We start from the raw sequence: 24,072 nt of genomic DNA, 5'->3' as shown, positions 1-24,072 counted from the left end.
GGCTCCAAGAGCAAAACTTATTTGATTCTACTCCACAACCTTAGAATATTGTAAGTGTTCATGTCACGTTCAGTCTCTTATCACGTCGTCTATACATGCTCGTTACGTAAACTTCGATCAAAAGCTTATCGAGAAAGACCAAGACTTCCACTTACTTACAATTAGACTTGAGCACTTTGAAATCCTTTAATCCGCTTATCGACAATGGTTTGCTTTGATTTTTTTTCTCCCAGGAAAAAATATCTAAAACTTGACCCCATCCAGTGTAATAACTTTAGAGCAAAAAAGTGGCTTGCATTATTTATTCCTCTCTTATAGCGAGTGTTACTAAAATTTAAATACATGGAACATGAGAAATAAGTCTTAAAATTTCTTCTCAAATACAGGAAAATTTAATAGCGTAATTAAAAAAGATTGCTGCATTTTTCGACGCCAAAAATGCTCAAAATTCTGTGTTCGTGGTTGATTCTTGTTGGTACAAACTCAGCAGAATTGGATTGGTGGGAAACTTCTGTAATTTACCAAATATACCCTTGGTCATTCAAGGACTCAAATGGAGACGGCATTGGTGACTTGAACGGTAATTTTCTCTCCATATCAATATTTAATTGACAAACTTATTTGTTTCAATGATATAAAAACATATTTTCTTTTTCAGATTGATGGCTGAAGTCGAAAAATGCGGAACTCCGATTGTGACGTAGAAAATTGCAGCTATTCTGTTTTTAAAAAAAATCCAATATTTTTCTAGACGTTTTGCGTGAATTTTTTTCATCATTCCAAAATATTTACAGACGATTTCAAAGAGATATATTGATTGGCTTCCTTAAAAAAAGGAAAAAAAGAAAAACATAACTAGAGATTTTGAAATGTTGAAATTAAAGATTCACATTTGTTGACCTTCCGAGGAGGAGGCTCCGTCGAGAATTCCACGTCCTGACTTTTTTTCCGACACAGTGTTACTTTTGTGGTAACAATTGATTTGGCCCTAGTTACAGTGGAGTTTCTAATTATGTTACCAATCTTGTAACACTGTACTAGACATGTAGGTCGGTAGTTGGTGAAATTCACAATGAGCATTGTAAAAACGACGAGTTTTACCCCTCCGTATTTAACCATTGAAATGTGATCACATCAGTAAAATCAGGAAATGAGGAGAAAAAAATAAAGAGAGAATAATGAATGAATTGTGTAAGTATTGAATGACTCCCGGTCAAAATGTTACAAGATGAGGATTAGCGCGTTGCGAATTGATTTCAATTCGATCAAATAGTCTTCAACGATTAAAATAGAAACAAATATAATAATACGTGTCGATAAACATTGCATTTTGTTGATGGGCAGAACCATTGTTTTCTGAAAAAAAACTTTGCTCTTTTCTTTTAAACTCGACTAATTAGTCATATAGGTAATAATTGAAACTCTGAAATAAAATAAGATGCTTAATCTTTAAATTAACAGGAATATACGAGAAACTAGACTACATTAAAGATTTAGGGGTTGACGTAGTGTGGATCCAGCCGGTTTATAGATCTCCGATGATTGACATGGGCTACGATCCCATCTCCATGCGAGAAATTGACCCGATTTTTGGGACGATGGACGAGATGAAAAGACTGATTCAAGGAGTACACGAGAGGGGTGAGTATTAGCAGCGTTTTTTAAGTTGAAAAATTCAGTCTAAAATTCTTATCATAAGTAAACAAAAGAAGTTTTAATTTGACCATGGATTTCTCCAAGTCATTCTACGAGGCTTAAAACTCAATAATGGGTCAGTTGCGCCGGTCACAGGATCGTGTTTTGATGCTCTATTCTTGTAGATCAGATAAAAATGATAATATCTGTCCAAACAGCAACTTATTACGGTCACCGAGATATCGTCTTTGAAAAGTCGGATTTTTGACGTCATCAACCGCGGTATAGAGACACCTTTGGTTTTTTCCACCTTACTTTCACCATCAGTCCGTTTAACGCACATTTGCACCGGTTACTCAACGTGAAACTCGGATGAAAGGAAGGTGGAAGAAACCAAGGGTGTCTCTACCGCGGTGGATGACGTCAAAAACCCGACTTTTCAAAGAGCGATATCTCGGTTAATATTGAACGTAGAAAGTTGCTGTTTGGACTGATTTTATTATTTTTAGCTGATCTGCAAAAATCAAGCATCAGAGACGATTCTGAGACCAGCGCAACTGGCCACTATCGTGCGCGAATAGCAATTATAGTAAATGCCAACATTTTTCAAAGACCCCGAAAATTTTATTTTTGTGAATTTTCAACACATTATTACGACATATTTTCGTGCGAATGAATGCGTTTCATGGAGGAGGTTTGCCGAGCTAACAATCAACATTACATATCAGAGTACGGCGAGGGATATCTAAAATCACAGCAGACAGCTACCTTACCCCGTTGCTTTGTTTGTAAATCTTATTATAGACCAATGCAATGGCACAAAACATTAATTTTTTTTTTATTTTTTTCAATTCTTATTTGAATCACTCTGATGCTAAGAGCGGTTATACACACAACACTGCTTGTTGGAATTTTCCGTCCTTTGTATATTATAATCTTTTTTTCTATTGAAATTTTTCTTTGATTTAATTTTTGACAAATAACAGTGGTCAAGAGTGCAATCAGAAGACCTCTGTATAGAATGGTTATTTAATTTCATTGTCGTGCACCTCGTTGTCTTTATACCCCACACTATTTATCTTTTGTTTCCATAATGGTTGCAGACTTGAAGGTATTGATGGATTTTGTGCCAAATCACAGGAGCATCGAGAGTGAGTGGTTCAGACGCTCCGTGGAGCGGGAAGACCCTTACACGGATTACTTTATTTGGCACGATGGCAGACCCGTCAATGGCACCCACAGAGTTGAACCAAATAATTGGGTCAGTGTAGATTCGAGATTCATCAATTTATTCATGATTCTATCTTGTTAAGACTGACACAAATATTTGGGGTTAGCATAGACTCATGAATCATCAGTTTATGCATGGTGCGCTCGTATTGGGATGACACCACGGATTTCCTCAACCGCTAAGCTTCTTCGATACGTCACAGCACAGGCAATCAGCATTCGCCAGCGATTTGCTGGCTGCGTGTACCCTAGTCGGACGTATTTCTGCCAAACGGAACTATGTGCATGATGACGTGAGCCCTGTTATGAATATATTCTAATGAGTCTCAGGGCTCATGACTTAGTGCATATAGTTCCGTTTGGCAAAGATACCTACCTTCAGTTATTCAAAAATAAACATTGACATGATCAAATGTTCCGGTGGTAAAGAACTTCATTCGATTTGGAGCGCCTGCGGTTTCGCGAGATACTTCCCGCTTTGCCACGGAGTTAGTTTAGTTGCCTAAATGAACTAAACCCAACTGGAAGGTCACTGGCTTCATTTCATGCGCGCGCGCGAGTATGCGCCATAGCAACTGCATGCTACTATGCAGGAAAGCAGAAGTTAACGTCGAATACAATTCCAGACATAATAATTAGTAATCTTTTATTGTCTCTCGCTTTTATTTATATATTTATCATGTCTTAGGTAAGAAAAATGTATATACAAATCTGAGAAAAGTAAAGTAAAGTGTATTAAGTTTTATAACTTCACAAGATGCAACAAATCTAACTTTGAAACGTTTTTGACAGCTGGCAAAGGAGATGGTCTTACAGTAATCAAAAAACGCTTCCAGGACTTTATGTCCACCTACCTTTCGTCCATTAAATAGATGTCCACCGTTATTTATGTCCACTAAACGTTAAGTCCAGTCTTTATTAAGTCCACATCATTTAATGTCCAACCATGAATATGTTCAAAATTCTCCAAATTGTGGACATGTTATGTCCACATTTTTTTCTTCTCATCTAAATGACAGGAACCACCTCAAAAATAAATGCATACTACTACTACCTTCATTCTTAAAAACATTTCATTCATGAATCAAGTCATGAAAGAGAACAGACTCTAAGAGCAGATAAAAACAAATGTTCATGTGTACACTGTACGGATATGATAAGATGAAAACCAAAGCGGGAGCCTAGGAAACGCTCCAATGCCAAATTAAACATTTTTCAGTAACAGATGCAGTCAAAATTGAAAGTCCTCTTTAACTAGTTATTTCGTGCGCTTTAAATCTTGTAGGATACTGTGCAACGCCTCTGACGCGAAATAGTTGCTTAAAGCGTTGCGGCGCGACAGGCAACCAGCGTGACACGCGCATAACAAACCTAACGGCGCCTACAAACCTAACGGGATACTTCACGCGTTGCGCAATGCATTAAGTATCCCGTTAGGTTTGTAGGCGCCAGTGCGCGTTCTGCGCTGCTAACACGCCGCTCCGCTATGTGTTAGGCTCTAATATTTAAACTCGCAGAGTCAGCGTTTTTCAACTCATGATTTTGAAATGTTTGCACTCCCTGCATTGATTATTCCCTTTTAAACCGATGGAAAAGAAATATATACTACTGGAAAATATAATGTGTTTTTTGTAAATATACTAGTGGTTCCGTGTCAAATTTAATAATTTCCAAAGCATTCAAATTTATTATTTTATGATTTGGGCTTTTACTGTGCTGCAGCGTGGTGTAAGCGCAACCAAACGCTCAAAATTGGACGTATTTGACGCAAGGGGGTCGATGTACAAGTAAGTTAAAAACAAAAATTGCGAGCTTCTTTGTTTTTTTCCTCTTTTATTAATTTTTGTATAGTTTCTTCCATCACAACTACGGCTCATTGAGATTCATATCGATACCATTGCTTGGAAAAAGTTTTACAAATATTGACCACGTTTTAAAAATGTAAATGTTTTTAAAATGAAGGAATTAATTTCATTAAAAAAAAGAATTTACATTTAAGGCATATTTTATATCGGAAATTTCAAGGATAGAAATGAAACCAAGTATTTACCAAATAAAATTTGAAAAGATGAATCAAAAGAAAAAATCAACATTTCATTTAAAATATGAGTTACGATAACAACACCTCATTCTCTCTTAATTTTCTCATTTCGATATTGTCAATATAATTTTACACACTGACTAACATATGACGCTTGAATTTGATTTTAGTGGACTTTACATTTGTGGACTTAACTTAGTGAACGTTTAAGTAATGGACTTAACAATAGTGTGGGCTTTAGAACTGTGGACGTAAAAATTGTGGACGAAAAGTCTATGGACGTAAAAAAAAGTGGACATAAAGTCCGTATACCCAAAAAACATATCTACGGTGAAACTTCCAAACCACGTATCTTTGGTGTTTTGTAATCTTTGCTCCTACTTCATTTTTTAAAATGTACCTAAATCAACAACATACCTTGAATTTTTCACAGAATTTTCGTCGCGCATAGAGGAAAAATCACGGCAGTTATTCAGATTTGCCTTTGAATTGTTTTCCATTTAGAAAATGAAGTGTGACAGGAAGTCTACAACTTCGCAAACCGAGATATGTGGTTTGGATGTGGGAGTTTCCTTGTCGATATGATTGTTTTCAATTGAATTGATAAATAGGTTGTGTGTGAGCGGTTTTGCTCGTGTAGTTTGCCAACTGAGAAATTAAATTTGCACCATAATTCATCAATTTTGAACCCTGGAAAGAGCAGATTAGAGTCTTAAATAGCTTTTTCTCAAAAGTTTTTTTTTAATATTTTGTTCTTTTTTGTCTAATTCTAAACCTTAAATCGTAAAACCTCCGTTTTGCTCTGAAATTTCGGAACTTTTCTATCCAACACATCCATAGAACATTTCATACTGTGCTCTTAATTTTGATTTCTTTTGAACTGAGGCCTCTTTTTCCGTTAACGTTCACACATATATTGTCAAAAGTATAGCGGCTATTATATTTGCGTAATTCAGATAAGTCGCTTTACCGATCGCAGTGCATGGGCTTGGAACGAAAAACGGCAGCAGTACTACTTTCACCATTTTAGCGAAGAGCAACCTGATTTGAACTTACGGAATCCAAAAGTTCAAGAGGAAATGGAGGTACGTGAAGTATATCTACTTTGTTACTTACAAAGAGATGCATTTATCAACTATTTTAAAAGAAAATCGGGCGTTTCTATGAAGTCAATGAGCTCAACTTCACCTCACTGCCAGATTGGTCTCGTGTTCAGCGCGTTTGACTCCAGGTTAAAAGGTTCCGGATTTGACGAGTCATTATAGTTGCCTCAGATTTTCACGAAACTGTAGAAAGTGGATCTGAAGAAACAGATTCCATTCGGCCTGAAATCTATGAAAAATTCGAAAAGTCTAGAGCATGAATGCGCTTATCCACTGATGTCTAAGGACAAAAATAGAGACTACACTGAAAAAGAGATCGGTAGAATTTACCATTCCTTCACACTGTATTTCACACAGCGTGAATTCAAAGTCGATTCTGCCAGAGGAATGATTATTATCTGTACCAGTATATAGTTTTAAAATTTACCTTTCTTCTGGCAGAATTGACTCCGAATTAATGCTGTGTGAAATATAGCGTGAAGGAATGGTAAATTCTACCAATCTTTTTTTTTTTTCAGTGAAGATTTGAATTTAGATTTCTGACGGAATGTAAGGCATTAGGCCAGTAGAGAAAGATTAAACGTTTCGCGTGATTCCAATTGGATTCTTATACATGTCGAAGGCAATGAGTCAAATCAGGCATTTTATCAAATGCCTAGGCTGGTAGTCAAATTTTGACGGTTTACGGAATTCTGTAAATTTATGGCAAGGAGCTTGCGGGTGTTCAATATTTCGGGTGGGATAACTCTTCAAATCCCCTCGTTCCTTCCTTTTTACACGCATTTAGTACATTTATATGTTAAAATTTTAACAAGTTATATGTTTTATGACGCCCTGAAAAGTTCATGATAAAGGTGCATTTAGGATCTTAAAATCGTTTAAAATACTATAGTATACTGCATATTTTTACAGATAATTATTTCTTATAGGAGCGACGAATTATTTTTTCTAAAATTGGGGTAAAAAATCAAAATTTCAATCAAAGTAAGAATATTTGACTATTTGCCTTTGACATACATATCGACGGTGAAACTACCAAACCACGTATCTCGTTTGCGGTGTTTAAAAATCTCCGCTCACATTTTATTTTTTTGAAGTAGACCAAATCAATATCATTCCTTGAAATTTTCACAGAATTTTCTCCGCACGAAGAGGAAAAATCACGGAAATTTTCAAGACTGGACGTTAAGTAGCTTTTCATTTAAAAAATAAAGTATGACAGAAAGTCTGCGACGTCGCAAACCGAGATACGTGGTTTGGTAGTTTCACCGTCGATATGGCTCATAACTAGAAAACAAGCTATTTTTTAAACGAGTCGCACATTTTTCTTAAAATAGGAATGATCAAATTTTCGGTTTTACCAGCAACATTCATACATTTTGATCCTCCTCTTAATCGTCTCCTTCTTCTTCTGCATAACCCTGTTTGTCAGGCCATCAAGTATCGAACACAACAAACTATATAAATATTAAAAATCTAAAAATCACTAAAAAAAGGACTCGTCAAATCAACAGAAAAAGCATACAATTTTCAATCATCATCAGGAGAGTAGAGCCAGCTTTGTGCCCATCTCTTAGGCGGTCGTCTAGGTGATCTTCTCCCTTAGGGTTGGCATATTTTTATGGATATATTATCAACTCTCCTTACAGATTTCGTATTCTAAAAGTTCCCATGAGAAGTAACATGTTATATTTGTCACAGAGCCTGTTTAGATTTTGGTTGGACCTGGGGGCGGATGGTTTCCGTGTTGATGCGATTCCGTACTTATTCGAAGCGGATCATTTGCGAGATGAGCCGGAGATCAATGCTACTAATAATTCACCTAACTGGTATAAAAAATCGCATATCTACACCATGCGTCAGCCAGAAAGTCTTCAAATTGTGCAGGCATGGCGACAGTTCTTGGACTCGTATAAAAAAAGAGATGGTAAAACCAGGTATGGACTCAAATTCTTAAATCGTGGTTTTTATTTCATGGTTGAATCTAAGAAAAAAAATTGCCTTTAATATTATAGATGAGTTCAGGGGTGGGTTAGCAGGTTCATTGTTAAAACTGATAGAAAAAGCTATTTAAAAAGAAGACAAAAGGAGTATGGAGCAACCATTGGTTGAAATGTGTATATAGTTCTTCTACTAAGGGAGAAAATGATGCGGTCTAACTAAAGGGTCTCTCGTGGGTTACGGTTAGTTAGTCTATTACCTACCGCCTTTGTCCATTGCAACCGCACGTTTCCACCAACAGGATCCCTTTGTCTTCTTTGTCTATAGCTATGTCTACCAATTTCGACAATCAGCCCGCTGGGTCCCTTAGCTGACCGCGAAGTCTCACATCGTCGCTAGTTCGGAATGCCTATTAACTTGTAAATTTTAATTGCTTGAGTGACGCAAAGGTAACTTGGTGAAAATAAATTATTATTCCTTGAAAATTTTATTGGAGCTTCTCTCATTAAAATCACTGTTGAAACAAGCATGTTCATTGCTAAATTATGAAATTGTGGGTAGCATCTAATCTATATAAATAAAACTGTAAGGATCGAAAACCTTGTGATCCTTACTTCTGAGGAGCCACCAAGCCGATTTCCTTGATTTCTGTTGTAAACAAAAGCTGTTGATGTCCAGATGATACAAAAAATCCGGAACTTTCAATATCCGTCCTCGAAAGTTTTGGTTATAGGACATTTCGTCAACGATTTTTTTTCCGCGCACCTGCTTTTTCCAGTATTTTACGTCCACGCGTTTTTTCGGCACGGGAGTTTTGACCCACGTGCTAGTTGAGACCCAAAGTTAATTGGCCCACATGTAAATACAAACGACAATTGCTCACGACGTTTTTGGATGAAAATGTATAATGTTTTGGAAGAATGAGGGTTTGCTTGTTATTTTGTTTTGTCTGTTTGGTCCAACCGAGAATAATATATAGTTGAGAGTTTTGGTAAAAATGGGGGAGCGTCAATTCCATGAGACAAAATTCGCTAAAACTCTCTACACATCTTTGGTGTAACAGGACCTAATTATCTTTCAAGATTTTCCCACCTTATTATACCTGAACTAGATAAACCTCTATATTTGCCTCAGCTAAAGGCTCTTAGATTTTTCCAGTGTACGATTAGTATCTTGATTTATTTCGCGGGGAAAGATCTGTACTTTTAAATGATGCCTGTCATTCTTAATACGTTCAATTTCGTTTAATACTGTGCAACACCTCTGTTGTGAAATAGTTGCCTCAGGCGCCGCCGCACGGCGGGCGGGCGGCCAGCACGAAACGCGCATTGGCGCCTACAAACCTAAGTGGATACCTCAAGCATTGTGCAATGCGTGAAGTATCCACTTAGGTTTGTAGGCGCCAGTGAGTCTCTCGCGCTGGCAGTACGCCGCTCCGCTCTGTTTGGCTATAATATTTATACTCGCATAGTCAGCGTTTTTTAACTCATGATTTTGAAATGTTAGCACACTCTGCATTGATTATTCTCATTTAAATTGATGGGAAAAAATATGTACAAATTTATCAAAGGAGAATAATAATATAATGTGTGTTTTTTAAATATTGGTGGTTCCGTGTCAACTTTAATGATTTCCAAAGCACTTTAATTTTTTCTTTTACACTTTGTGCTTATACTGTGCTGCAGGTGTACGTGCAAAGAAACGCTCAAAATTTGACGAATTTGACTCTAAAAGATCGATGTACAAATGGGTTAAAACTAAAGATTGCGTGCTTCTTGTCTTTTCTTCCCTTTTATTCATTTTTGCAGTTTCTGCCGGCACAACTGCGGCTTATTGAGATAATGGTAGCTTGAAAAAGGTTTTACAGATATTTGTCACGTTTTTAAAATATAAATGTTTTCAAAATGAAGTAATAATTTCGTAAAGAAAGAAAGAAAAAAAAGTACCTATACACATATATGGTATATTGTACATCGAATATTTTAAGGATAGAAAGAAAACCAAATATTCACCAATGACAATTTAAAAAAATAATTCGAAAGGAGAAAGTAATAACATTTCATTCAGAGAATGAGCAACCATAACAATACCTCCTTCTCTCTCAATTTCACATTTCCATATAGTCAATATAGGTAATTGTACATACCGACTAAAGTATAACGCTTGAACCAAGTCACCGTTACTTATTTTACGTGTGGGCGTACACTACTGGACAAAAAAGGTGCGCGGACAAAAAATCGTTGACAAAATGTCCTGAAACCAAAGTTTTCATTGAGCTTTTCACACTTTTATGCCTAACCTTTCCCATGAGAGTGATCTTTGTATGTTTATGTCACTCTGTGCAACCCTCTCCGTTCCGTCGGATGGGATTTCCTTTGGGCTTTTTTGTCGAGTGAATCTTGGACGGACGCATTTTGGTGGGAAGCACCCCATCCCCCCTTCCGACCCTCCGATAGAATCTGTTACATCTGTAGAACAATGTAAATCCTATCCCTGATCTTTGGCTGATGCATTTTTCCTTGAGAGAGGCTGTGACCGATGCCAATAAGTAGGAAGCCCTCCCCCCTCCTCGTCACTCCTGACTTTCCAAAAGAATGTTCAACACTTATTTGGATGCAATTCACAAAGTGACCTCTTGGCTCGCAAAGCGAGTGATGGGGGCGGGGCGGAGGCGAGTGAAGCGAGCTAAAGCAGCTAGTTTTCGATAAGAGTCCTTACAAATTTTATTGTGAGATAATGAGTACAATCCATTTATTTGTTTTTTAAACCACACAACTTTCAGACTTCTAGCCGTTGAGGATACTGGATCGATAGAGGGTATAATCCCATTATTTGGAAATGAATCTCATCCGGGGGCTCACTATCCTTTTAACTTTGGCCTCCTCCGCCTCGACTACACAATGAATGTGACCACGTTGGATAAAACAATTCATGATTTTGTTGATCAACTACCAATCAATCGTTTACCCAACTGGATGGTAAGATCTCACGCGTAAAAAAATAATGACAAATAAACTTTGTTTCTAAATCTTAGGGAGACTTTCGCCGACCAATGTTCTCTGGTCCATGTTTAAAAACCCGTGTCCTTGTTAAGGACAAGGGTTAAGGTCCTTGTTAGGAAACCGGAAAGACCTTGAACTCAACTTTAAGGGAATGTCTATGACCCTTCCTATATTGCAGATGAGTCCCTTAAAGCAAGGAACTAATTTTGATTTGTTCTTCAGCGCCGTTGGCTCGAACAACTTGAATTTGGAGGCAGTCCACAGAGCGGCATCTTGACGATGCTACGTACCAAAAATTGCACGGAGAAAAATGGATTGCTGATTTAACATCTAAATTGTTAAAAAAATATGTCTGACATAGTGACAGGTCTCAAATGTACATTTTACAATAGCGGAAAGTGGGGTGGTTAAATTATCATTTTTTCATCGTAAAATCTACATTGAAACTTGTCGCATGTCGGACACTTCTTTTCACCACAAAATTATTAAACCAGGAATTTCATTTTTCCCGTGTGGGTAATTTTTATCGGTGGTAACAAATGTATGATTTGGATATGTATAACGCACATTTCACTCAAGACACAGAGGAGGATAAAAAGTTGCTGATTCTATTGCATAATTAGAAGTTTCAATGATTCAATGAAGTCATTACCTTGCCAGTTTTGACACTCGGAATAACTTTCGCAGCCCTTCGTGTGTTCCAGCTGACAGTGACGATCCCTCTAAGTCGGCACTTGGCAACACTGTTTATCTTACATGTAAATACATTTTATAAATCGATTGTAGGTTACGCAGCTTCTCTCACCTAAATTCGATTGTTTCACATCCTTTAAAAAGGGAGAAGACAGTGCCGCCGAGTAGGAGAGATCGCCACTCAAAAGGTTCTGCTACACAATCAAATTGAGCCAACAAATTGGGCCTCTCATTGGTCGCATCCTCACCTCAGGTCTTTTTCCACCAATCAGAGCTTCAGTTTGATGGCTCAATTTGATCGTGTAACTGAAGCTTTACTTGAAATTAGTGCTCCCATTTCCCGGTACAAGTACCGAATTCCGGAACTTTTGCATTATCCGGAACTTTCTCGGAACTTTCAAAAAAATCTCAAAAGAATCCCGGAACTTTCATAGTCATGGAGTGGAGAAATTGGAGCAAAAAAATTCCGAATCCCGGAACTTTGATAGACATGGAGTGGGAGAAATTGGAACAAATAAAATTCCGAATCCAGGAACTTTTGACGGACATGATTGGGATCACTGCTTGGGATCAAATCTCCTTTTTTTTCGATTTACAGACGGAATCCCACGATCTTTGGCGGGTCAGCTCACGTTTCGGAACTGACGCAGTAGATGCCTTTAACATGTTAAATCTGCTTCTTCCGGGTTCTGCGTGTGTTTATTACGGCAGCGAGATAGGACTCGAGGAGAGCATGGTCAGGAGGGATCAAAGCACAAAAAATGCCGCATTCTCAGTACTGCCTCTCAACAGAGATATACTTAGAGGACCCATGCCTTGGGACGATACTAAAAATGGAGGTAAAAAGATACCATTCCCCCTCTTTTTCGTTAAAAAATTTTAGGAAATTTGGAAAAGTATTGAGTTAAGAGCTCCACGAACACCCATGCTAAAGGGTTTTGCTGCTTTTAAATGGACCGCGTTAAACAGAAAGGAACCAAGCCACATCAGCTATTCCCAAATTTAATTGGGCAATTTAATTTTTTATACGAGAAGGGTTGTGCGGATTTTTGTGCAAATTTCAGTGAAAATTCTCCATGGTACGAAGCAAATTCCTTAACATTTTCAAGGAAACCCGAACAAATGTTCTCTCGTAAAAAATTTAATTACCCAGTTAAACTTGGCAATAGCTGATGTGGCTTGGTTCCTTTCTGTTAAACTCGGTCCAAATTCTCTGGAGTTTAAATTGAGCGGAAAGGTTTGGAGTCAGATCGGGGGAGGAAGGAGAGTGTCAAGAGGCTTTTCTTGGGGAATTTTCAAAATTCGAACAACTGAAAAACAATGTCTTGTTTGTCTATAACTGTGCTCTCAACTTCATTAATCAACGAGCAGAAATAGATCCCTCAGTCACTGTCCTCAGTCTGGGTAGGGTGAAACGTGTGATGCAACTATTTCGACTTCCAAGTAGGTAAAATTGCTTATCCACGCAATGAATGAAAATCTCCTTTTCGCTGACTCAAAGACTTTAACGCAAGGGCAGAAAAGTTTAATGGGGTGAAATGCGTGATACAACTATTTCGACTTCAAAGTAGGTAAAATTGCCCATCCACGCAATGAAGGATTATTTCTTTTCCGCTGATTCAGAGACTTCAACGCAGGGGTAGAAAATTTGGATGGGGCGAAACGCGTGATACAACAGTTCTGGCTTCCAATGGGCCTGTTGCAAACTTTTGCTAGAGCAAAAATAAGAGTTGCTCCTTATAGATAATGTTTCAAAAATCACGATGAGCGCATTGGCAAACCCTGAAATGCACTCCTAATTTCACAATCTGCGTAAGAATTTTGCGTTTTTTTTTTTTTTTTAAATTCCCGCTTCAAAAATGATCAGAATCCTTGGTAAAGCCTCCAACATCTTGTATTAAGCGTCGTTCAGTCCACGCCACGATTCTATCGAGCAATTTAATTTTGCAGAGCAGCTACATATGTATACCATTTTGTTAAAGGTTTCACAACAGCTAAAAAGCCGTGGTTGCCTCTAAGTTCAAAGTACTGGCTAGAAAATGTGAAAAAACAAAAGCAGGAGCCGAAAAGTCATTTGAACGTCTTCAAACGTCTTGCGGCATTGAGGAAAACGCCCATTGCAAAATATGGAGACCTGAAGACGCATGTAGTAAATACATGGACGTATCTGTTCACGAGGTTGGTATTCTTGGTACACTCGTTCATTTTAGCAGCTACTATGTACCTAATTAGCAGTAAAACCTAAGCACCGTTCATAACATTCAGAATTTATAAGATGAATGTGTCTTCATTTACGAAAAAATTAGCAATCACTGTCATAGAGGATCAATGACTAAGGATGCAGAATTCATGTTTAACTTCATCCTCCTCTCGTCTTTTAATTTATGACGATTAATTAATTAATTGATGAATTTAATTAATTGATTTATGATTGATTTGGTTTAAGCAAAAATCACATCGTCGAGCAGTTCAAAAGTCTGGGTAAAGGTGCTGGTCATCATGAGCCGGGCCCCAAATCCTAAAATTTAAGGGCCCTATGAAACCCAAAATTTCAGTTTCAGGGCCTCTCAAAATTCGTCTTTTAGACTTCATTGATATGTTCTCTTATCAAGTTTCTTTAAAAGAGCTCCTTGGCATTTATATGGACTCCTTTACAGTTCTATGCGGACGGTTGAAACTTCTACAAACGGTTCACGAAGATAATTTCTGTATTCGCATTAAAGGTTGTCTTAAAAATCCATATTCTACTTTCAAAAAAGCCTGTAAGATGTTAACCGATACAACCGATGTTTTATGAAATTATGAAAATTTCAAGTACGAGCAAATCCCTCATCACGTCAAAAAGATCACGAGATCGTTCCGAGATTACAAATCCAACCCAAAATGTATCTCATCCATAATATACGGCTTACTCCATTACATTTTATAATTCTTAAATTAAGTATATATTTTTGAACAAAAAACGAGAGAAATTTATTTTATATAATTAAGAAGAAATCATTCTTAATTCTGCAGGAGTGCCAACAATCATACCATCGCTGTTGTAATTAACCTTGGGTCAGAATCAGAAAAGATTTGTTCTGAGGATTCCAACTTTGGTCTACCTGAAATGATGTTCGTTCACACAGGAAGTTTAAATTCTGGCTTTGAGGCGGGGTGAGTCTTGTTAAATAATTTTTAAAATTCATTATAGTATGCGACCTTGTCCTGATCTCAAATTTTAACATGATTTGGTCGGAACATGTGGAAATTGTCACCATTACATTAAATTATTACACGTGTCATTCAAAAGTAAGTTTTCTTATTTTATATCTTTCGAAGTACAGGAGATGAATCGAATTGGTGAAACTGCGCTAGGATGTTGAAAATCCATTTAGAATTTTACGAGAAAAATCAAATTTACTGAGACCACCAACCCGTCTCTGTATGCCCAATTGCCCAGGCACCAACTGCAGTAGATTCCAGCGCAGTTCCTCATTTTTTTCTTCAGAGCAAAGAGGGCTGAAAGCAAGAGGGCTGAAAGCAAGAAGGGATGAAAGCAAGGAGGGTTGAGAGCAAGGAGGGCTGAAAGCAAATAGGGTTGAAAGTGAAGAAAAACCGAATGTTTTCAATCCTTTTTTTCTCAGCATCAATTTGATGTGCTGATTTGACAGCCTCCATCAACTGACTATATTAGATTTTGTGGATTGATCTGCGCTTGCAACGCATGTTAATCTTTCGGCACTCCTTGAGTGATGGATCACAAGACAAGGCAAGAATTAGACCTCTAGGAGACTCGTTACTACATCAAAATTTCACGAAAAAACGAATAATTTTCAACGATTCAACATTCCTTGTTCACCCATGATACCTTTCAGTTGTATTACTCGTTTCAGGGAAAAAATTAGAGTTGTGAGCTCGACGATGCAATCTTGCGCGGAACTGCGGCCAAAAGCTGGGCTGGTGATGACAACTTACAGAAGCAATGGAATGGTATGGAGTTTAGCTTTATGGCATCTTCTCCTCGGAATTGGATTGAGTACCCTCTGGCAATCAGGAATCTACTGATTCATCATTAACACTCTACGTAACGGACTGCTATACGACAGCACTGCAAACACTAAAAATAACAGCATACAAACATTAAGGCGTTATGAAAATTCTACTGGTAAAATATGGATTTTTGGATGATTCATGTATAATTTGCCTTGAATTACTTTATGCGCAGTTTTATCTTGCATCTCTGAAAATTGTAAAAAAAAAAAATATTCATAATCCATCTCAATTACCAATGTTTTTACGAGAGAATTTGATAACTTTTGACTGCCACACGCCGTTTTTCTTTTGACCACAGCAGGAAACTCTGACACTAAAATTTGCAAGTCCCGTAGTCACCCTGTTTTTACTTAAATGTGATTTAAGCATAAAAATAAACATTTCCAACAATATAAACATTTTTCAAATGTTTCCGTCTTCATGTATTTATTCACATCTTAATGTCAGTAGATTAAACCAATACTAGGGGCTTATGGGGCTGCTTTGCAGCCCCTTATTTTTCCTCTACACCTTTCACTTTCACATGTCTTTTTTTTTATTTATTTTCATTTAATTTTCTGTTTTGTCTTTGAATCGGTCGTAATATTTTCTTTGATGTAATAAATATAAAAAAATTTTCAAAAATTGTAAGTTTATTTAGTTTAATTCATATTTAATTTCATTGGTAGCTTCGTTCCACAGGATTATGTGAATCTGGAAGGTGGTTACCTAACCTATATATGGATCCTTGAACTTTAAAGCAATAAGGTCCATCACCCGGAATATCAATTCGATTTGCACAAAAAGAGGCAAAAGCAACAGCACTATTATAATTTCTGATATGCTTTATGAAATTCGGAGAATATAAAAATAATGATTTCAAATCGGTATTTGTCCGAATACTCGGTAAAGAAATTAAGCCATTTTGGCAGCAGTTATTAAAATGACCATTTGACATTTCACCCTGAAAATGGCGAGCATCACAATGATAATATTCATTGATCCGACTTAAAATTGGGTAACAAAATTTTCATCAAAGTTCTGATCATCAATTTTATACTTCCGAAATGAAGAAATGAAACTTTGATTTTCTATACTAATGATAGAGTTAAGTTCTTGCTTCACTAAACGAAGATGCGAAGAATTCTGGAAAACGCGACCACGTTTTGGAGGACGACCGCCTCGGTCATTGAAAATTTCACTCATAACAACTGTTAAATTTAAAATTAAAATTATACGTTTAAAAATTATTATTCTTTTAACAAAATCATAACTGAAAAGTTCAATTACTAAATTAAAAAATTACACATTGAAAAGAAAATAACGAATAGCGTAAAACAATATACATATTAATGCACATTGCAAAGGAAATAACTAACAGCGTGAAACGTTCTGATCGGAAATGAGAATGAAAACTTGGAGGTTATTGACTTAATGAGGACAAATTCGAAATAGGAAAAAGATGGAGCCAATCATGAAAAAGCGTAAAAAAAAACGCGGGAAAAGAAAAATGTAAGTTGACGGCAGTTGAGTGTTGGAGGTAACCTCATTTAATGATGATTGTGGAATGAAAACAGCTGATAAAAATACAACAAATAGTAAAGTAAGATGCGTAGCAACTAAACTTTTCCGAAAAACAAAAAACAAAAAACCCCCACTCCCCCTCATCCAATTTATGAGTTTTTAGGGATTTAAAAATCGGGGACGAACCCCAGAAAATAATTTATAGTTTTCCCGAAGCATTGAGAACAACACCTTTCAAATGAACCAACGCCCCTCGCAATTAGTACAGTGGTTGATTCACAATTTCATTCTATTTTTCAAATTAAATATTAAGATTCCTCTTAGTATGTCTTGATTTTTTCAATCATCAGATTTAGCCTGACTAATCTCTAATCAGATTTCATGTCGACGTACCTTAATCTAGTGCGATTTTACTAAAATCTTTTTGTCGACAAGGCCTTTGGTAGTTGTGTTTTTGAAGTTCCTAACGGTGTATTCTCAATTTCCTAATGAACCCCAAGAAGCAGGGCTTTGTACGTTAAATAGGGCTCACTTAGAACTCGAGATACACTCTAAAGACGGAAGAGCGACGTAATATGCTGTAACACCTTGGCGGTTCAGCTCGGTCCATTCTGCTATGCTAGGGAAAAAGTATCTTCCCTATTAGTGTATTTTCCGATGGAAATACACTATCTCCCAATCTATTTTTTTCTTAAATCCATTTCTTTCTCCCATGTCATTCCTCGTAATAAAAAACACTTAGTCTGAATTCTCCTGTGGTGCTCTCCCAGCTCTCCCTCAGCACGGCGGCATCAATTCTGCCATGCTAAGGAAGAACGCCGTATGAGCCTTCAGACGTTGCCAAGTTTCCTTCGATAAGAAGTGAATTTACTAAGACAACTGTGAAGTTTTCCCCCAAAATTTTCAGGCAATTTGTTACGCGATATAATCTAAAATATCTGAAAATTGCAAAGAAAAATGTGCATGAATGTCGTCGAAAATGCATATTTTGTCAAGGGAAATTTGGCAACTTCCGTATATTCACACAGAATCCTTCCTCAGCACGGGAGAGTTGGACGTATTTCTGTCAAACGGAACTGTGCGCATTAAGATATGAGCCCTGAGATCCATAAGAATATATGCGCAACAGGGCTCACGTCATAATGCACATAGTTCCGTTTGACAGAAATACGTCCAATTGTAGAGCTAATTCGGCAACACTGCACGAAGTCAAAGTGGCGGCGATCGGAACCTCTGGCAATGCTCAACTAATGAAGATATCACGTCGGAGGAAGCAGGAAACGGTGAGTTGGGGCCCCTCCGAGGGGGCGGGGGTGGGGGGGGCGGAGAGGGCCCGGGGGATAATCGATTTATTTATTCCTGGTTTATGGGGTGCCCCGGTGCTAAAGTTTTCTGTGAGCGGTCGGTATGGTTCCGGTCATCCTGTCATGTGACCCACGACCCATGGCGGCGTGGCGTGGATTCTGAGCCTCGGGTACCGTGTAATTACCGCTCTGAGGACCGAGCCGACAGTTTTATACCTTAATCTGTGACTCCGCCGACTCCGATTCCGTTTGTCTATAACAAGCCGAAACCCACCCACTCTGCCGTCATAGCCAAGAGAGCAGTAAGGGCATTTTCGTATGAGCCATGGTTGGCATATGCATTTATGAGTCTCAAGGTTCATCTCAGCATGCACTTACTACTCTCTTCGCTATCACGGCAGCACTGCTCGCGAACCGTGACCCATGCGCGCTTCTTCAAAGGCTCTGTTTCTCGTGCCTCTGATTTGTGCACTGGGGGATAAACATGGTTGAAACTGGTAAACTGGTAACTTGGTAAACTGGTTGAAAAACATTTTTCTGAAATGAAAAAATTGTTTTTGGTTGAGAGAAAAAGTCATAGGGTAAAGAAAAAAATGGATTGAAGAAAAAAATTTGATTATAGGGGGAAAAATTGGGGGACAACTTGTTTGTTTTTTTAATAAATAATAATTAATTGAATAATTAATTTTTAAATGAAGCTCTCTTGATTAAAAGAGAATTTAATTCATCGTCTATGCAAAATGTATTTTTCTTTGAGTTTAAAAAAAGAGGATAAAGAATAGTAGGTGGTGGTGGAGGAGGAGGAGGAGGAGGAGAAGAAGAAGAAGAAGACGAAGAAGACGAGGAAGACGAAGAAGAAGAAGAAGAAGAAGACGAAGAAGAAGAAGATGAAGAACAAAACAATTGATAATTTTAGTAACTTTCTTAAATATTGTAAATTCAAAAACATTGTTGAAAGTTAATAATAGAGAGCTTATTTCTTAAATAATAAAACAGCCTAGAAAAGAAAATGTTCTTTCAAAATTGAAAACATTTTAAGCATTTGTCCGGAGCGGGTGCGAGGGCATCTAACTCTCGATTGATTCTCTCTGTCCTGCAGAGAGTCGTCTGGTGCCAATGAGATTAGAGCGCACCACTATCATTGGACGAATACTGTTAGTTAAATAAAAAACAACAAAAATCAAAAGTGCAATTTTTTGGGATATTTTTAAAGGAGTCTCAGACAGAGGAGAGGTGCATAAAATGTTATTTACAAATGCACTACTAATTCTGAAAACTTGTTTACTCACAAATATAAAACTGAGTCACTTAGTCACTCAAATTACGCGAAGGAAAACAGGAGAAAGGGGCAGTAGTGCAGAGCAAGTGGGATTCGAGCTCAAATAACTACTCCCATTCGAGTGGGATGAAACGGAAGATCGCATTGGCGCGCAGAACTCAGCAAATCGGTGTCGTAAGCTATTAGTAGTGCAATCTCTCGCATCCTTTTGCTATGCAACTCTCGTATGCATAAACGAATCCCTCGCTCTAAATTGCTCTCCACTCGGTGCGTTGACCTAGGCCCACGCAACGGCGGTAAGCATACTTTGCAAGGGTTTTGATCGTTCGGGCACGCCAAGTTGGTAATTTGTTTGTTTGTTTTATTTTTTTTGAGGGCGGTGCAAGATGCGCTCATGAGTGTAACTAGGAACTGTGTGGAGCCGAACAAGTGTGTGTGGGGGTGTAGAAGGGGGGTCACGAAGGGAGGCGTGGGAGGTAAAAAAAGATTCTCAATCAAATACGGTCCGGAGGGAATTTACCAGTTTGAAAAGGGGTCGACGGAGTCTTTTGAGATGAAATAGAGGTTCGAAAATCATGAGCAATTTTGAGCTGTTCTCGCTGAAAATTTATTGACTCAAAATGATAAAATGAAAGATATGACACTTACTTTAACAAAATCCCTCTGCTTTTGAAATCCTAAAGGGGGCCTAATAGATTTTTGGGGGCGGGTTATGGAAGCCTCCCCGGCTCCCCACCCTTAGTTCAGCCCATGTGCAATGTGCAACAATTGCAACATGGATGCTTGAGTTGAAAAATGCGTATCCCTATCGCAACGTTTGAAAATCTCCGATAAATAAACCGAAGTCCTCCCTTGAAATTTTCAACTCCGCATTTATTTGGACCGCAAATGGTCCAATAGACAAATAAATAAAGCTTAAGATGGAAGAGCTTATCTGTATCTGGTGGCCGTCAGTGTCTGTAATACACAGAGAGAAAATTTAACACATAGTTTGGTTAATCGGTTGACACTGAGGTTTCCCAGTCCCGCCATCGTTGTCTGCAATAAATTCACCGCAACTTGTACCAAAATCAACACAAAATTCGGGTTGGTTTGTGTTTCACTTCCTACCTTAACCAGAAGTAAACACAGGAACACAAATATTTTTACCAGTGTAACAGCTGTACTCTTTCTGCAAAGCATTTAACGCAAAACCACGCTGCAAAGACGTGACTTGTCGCAGCATATCAAATTCCATCGCCTACACTGCCGTGCTGAGGAAGAACGCCATATGAACCCTCAAGAGTTGCTAAATTTATCCGAATAAAACATGGATTTTTGAAGAGTCTTTTGCATACTTTTCCTCGAAATTTTCCGATATATCAGATTCAATTGTGAACAAAATTCTCTGAAAAATTAGAGGAAAAATACTCAGAATTTTCCCAGTGAATTCGGTTTTATTGAAAGAGATATGGCAACGCCTGAATGATCATACGGCGTTTCTCCTAGTGCGGCAATACACTATGCCTTAATTTTTTCCACAGTTTTCAAATTCCGTCTGGTGCACTCCCTACGACTGATAACGACGTGTCCGCGAGATTACTGCGCATTTGCTATTGTGGAAGAGCTTTTCTTCCCAGTGCATACTAGCACACGCTACTCCTTTTCCACGTTCGAGCCCGCATGTTTGGCATACCAGTCCCTCAATCGTCGCATCACACCTGGGAACCGCCGCACACCGGACCGAATCAACAGGAGAAGTCGGACACAATTTTGAAACTTGAAAAGCTCATAACTTTGTTCACACGAAACTTTGAGGTTTTAAAAGTGGTTCCATTAGTTTCCTCGTAAAATGTTCTTATCAAAGCACCCCTTGAAGTTTAAAATATGACGATATAAACATCAAACTTTGCAGTTTTTGTCAAAAATTTCATGCCCGACCTCTCTAATTGACTCGATCCACTGCGCGCCAAGATAATGCAGCTCATTATTCACCGCGCTGATCAATGCGCCTTGCCAGCGACTCAGCATCTTTATTTATCATTGTCCACGCGGGAAATCCTCTGCCGGGCCGGTCGGAGCCAGTGGCGTGGCGTGCTCTGCGATATATCGATTTACCTTTCATTTAAACCTATGGAAAAGGATCGATAAGAAGGTATTTGCAACAAGCACCTTAAAATCGATTCTTTATCATAGATTCAAATGGGGAAATATCGAAAATCGATCATTCGCGCCTCGCCACTGGCTCCGGCTAGCGTAAAACATTCCACGCAATTTACTATCGATCCTCTCAAGTTACCGGTTCCTACAACTGACAGATGAGCCGGCACTTACGCCCGAGTTTCGGTTTCCGTTGCGTACTGCGGCGTGGGAGCAAGGCGCAATGAGTGCTTTCTCACGTGTTTTCCACCATTTTTTACCGCCATCTTAGCTAAGCGCCGTTTACTTCGGAAAACGATGGCAATTTTGATTTCTCTTTTCGTCTGGAGGCACCTCCAAGTATGATGTCTCAGTTGAAACCACGAAGCTGCATCAGCTATAGTCAAAAAAAAGTTTAATTTTTTACAAGAGAACGTTTGTGCGGATTTCTTTGAAAATTTAAGGAATTTGCTTCGTACTATGCTGAGTGTTCACTGAAATTTGCAAAAAAATCCGCATAACCATTTTCATGTAAAAACTTAAATTTTCAGTACAAAGGCAATGGCTGTTGTGACTTGGTTCCTTTCTGCTCGGTCTAATGAAGACAAATTGGGTTCACAATAACATACAATAACCTTTATAGTATTGTAGCAGCACCGATGTAACAACTGGCACACTAAGAAAGCTATAAATTACGTCGAGTAAAACCGGACCACATTTTCTAATTGAGAACGGCAATTTCTGGCGTAGTTAGGAAACACCGCAACGTATGCGCCGTCAGTTTCCTTGTGCATCATAATGGTGTTTTTACGGATAAGTCAAAAATTGTTGTTTCATTGCAAAATGTAGTCCTATTATAGTTGTGACAATGAACGTTTTCTGACTGTGATGGGATGTCTTCACCTGTTCCACACGGCTAAGAATGATTATTAGTGGTTGTCGAATCCTAGTTATGATCCCCAGTAAATACCAAAACCCAGTACTGCCCATGGACCACATTTTGAAATTAAGAACTACGATTTCTGACTCAGTTTAGAAACATGCGCACCATTGGTTTCCTTTTGCACGTGCACGTTTTTACGGATGAGCCAGAAATTTCAGTTCCTAATTGCGAAATGAAGTCCATATCGGACATCCGACATAGATGTGAGTGGCTATCAGGAATTAAGGGTGGCACACGAGGGGTGCCTGCGCCAGACGCCAAGCACGAAGGTGCAAAAATGAGAAGAAGGAAAAAAGATGATGAAAAATAGGAGAGAAAAACTTAGGGGTAACGCAGAAACGCTAAGTATCGAATGTAGCAGGGAGCACAAACAGCAAGCAATTTGAAGACGTGCCTATCTGCTGCATGCTTTCACTGAACAGGGTATACAATGTACGATTATGTTGGTAGATATTGTCCACTTGAATCTCGCCTTTAATTCCAGCACATATGCAGCTGACATACCGAAAAACGCAAATTGTTCTCGATCTCGATGCGAAAAGCTACTCTGATAATCAGCCTTACTTGAATCGATTGCCGTTGGTACTAACATATTGGTAGGTTTCGTCTACTGAAGTTTGCCTTCAATGTAGCGCATAGGCAACATACCCACCCAGAAGCGCGAATAGTTATCTATTCGACAAACACACATTAATCTTGCTCCACCAGTCTTGATTGAATAGGTAAACGATGTTGTTTACATGTTAGTGGATATCATCCAGTTGAAGTTTTCCTTCAAGTTAGTGCATAGGCAACATACCTACTCAGTAAGAAGCGAGAATAGTTATCTATTCGGAAAACATACATTTTTCTCGCCCTTCCAGTCTTGATTAAACATATGAACGATGTTGTGTAAATGTTGGTGGATATTATCCCGCTGAAGTTTTCATTTGATTTAGTGCATAGGCAACTTACCCTTGGGGAAGTGCAAATAGTTATCTATTCGAAAAACACACGTTAATCTCTCTCCATAAACTTTGAGAGGAACAATTGAGCAGGCGGAAACTTATTGAGAGATAACGTCCTGAATGGTCGCCTTCAATTTCGCTGCATAGGCAATAAACATCAGGGCCAGATTAAGGGGGTGGCCACATGGGCCACGGCCCATGGCGGCAAATCCATAGGGGGCGGCAAATTTTGAGATTTTTTTGAATGTAGGTATTAAAATAATCGAATTTAGAAAAAAAATTACAAACGAGAGAAGGC

At 38.2% G+C, this 24,072-nt stretch overlaps 1 protein-coding gene across 1 annotated transcript; it reads left to right on the top strand.

The window, feature by feature from the left end:
* The first annotated feature begins 153 nt into the window (after positions 1-153).
* LOC140224886 (maltase A3-like) lies at positions 154-16,310 on the top strand. Its single transcript, XM_072301902.1, has 10 exons — positions 154-580; positions 1,462-1,641; positions 2,739-2,896; positions 5,863-5,991; positions 7,711-7,946; positions 10,733-10,928; positions 12,244-12,484; positions 13,628-13,823; positions 14,661-14,801; positions 15,521-16,310. The coding sequence occupies exons 1-10, from the start codon at positions 439-441 to the stop codon at positions 15,690-15,692; spliced, it is 1,791 nt and encodes a 596-aa protein (XP_072158003.1). The 5' UTR covers positions 154-438; the 3' UTR covers positions 15,693-16,310.
* The last annotated feature ends 7,762 nt before the right edge of the window (positions 16,311-24,072 follow it).

Source organism: Bemisia tabaci, chromosome 6 (assembly GCF_918797505.1).
Source record: "Bemisia tabaci chromosome 6, PGI_BMITA_v3".
NCBI classification, from domain to species: domain Eukaryota; kingdom Metazoa; phylum Arthropoda; class Insecta; order Hemiptera; family Aleyrodidae; genus Bemisia; species Bemisia tabaci.
Note: the sequence above shows the minus strand (reverse complement) of the source record. Positions and strands in the feature narration are given on the sequence as shown.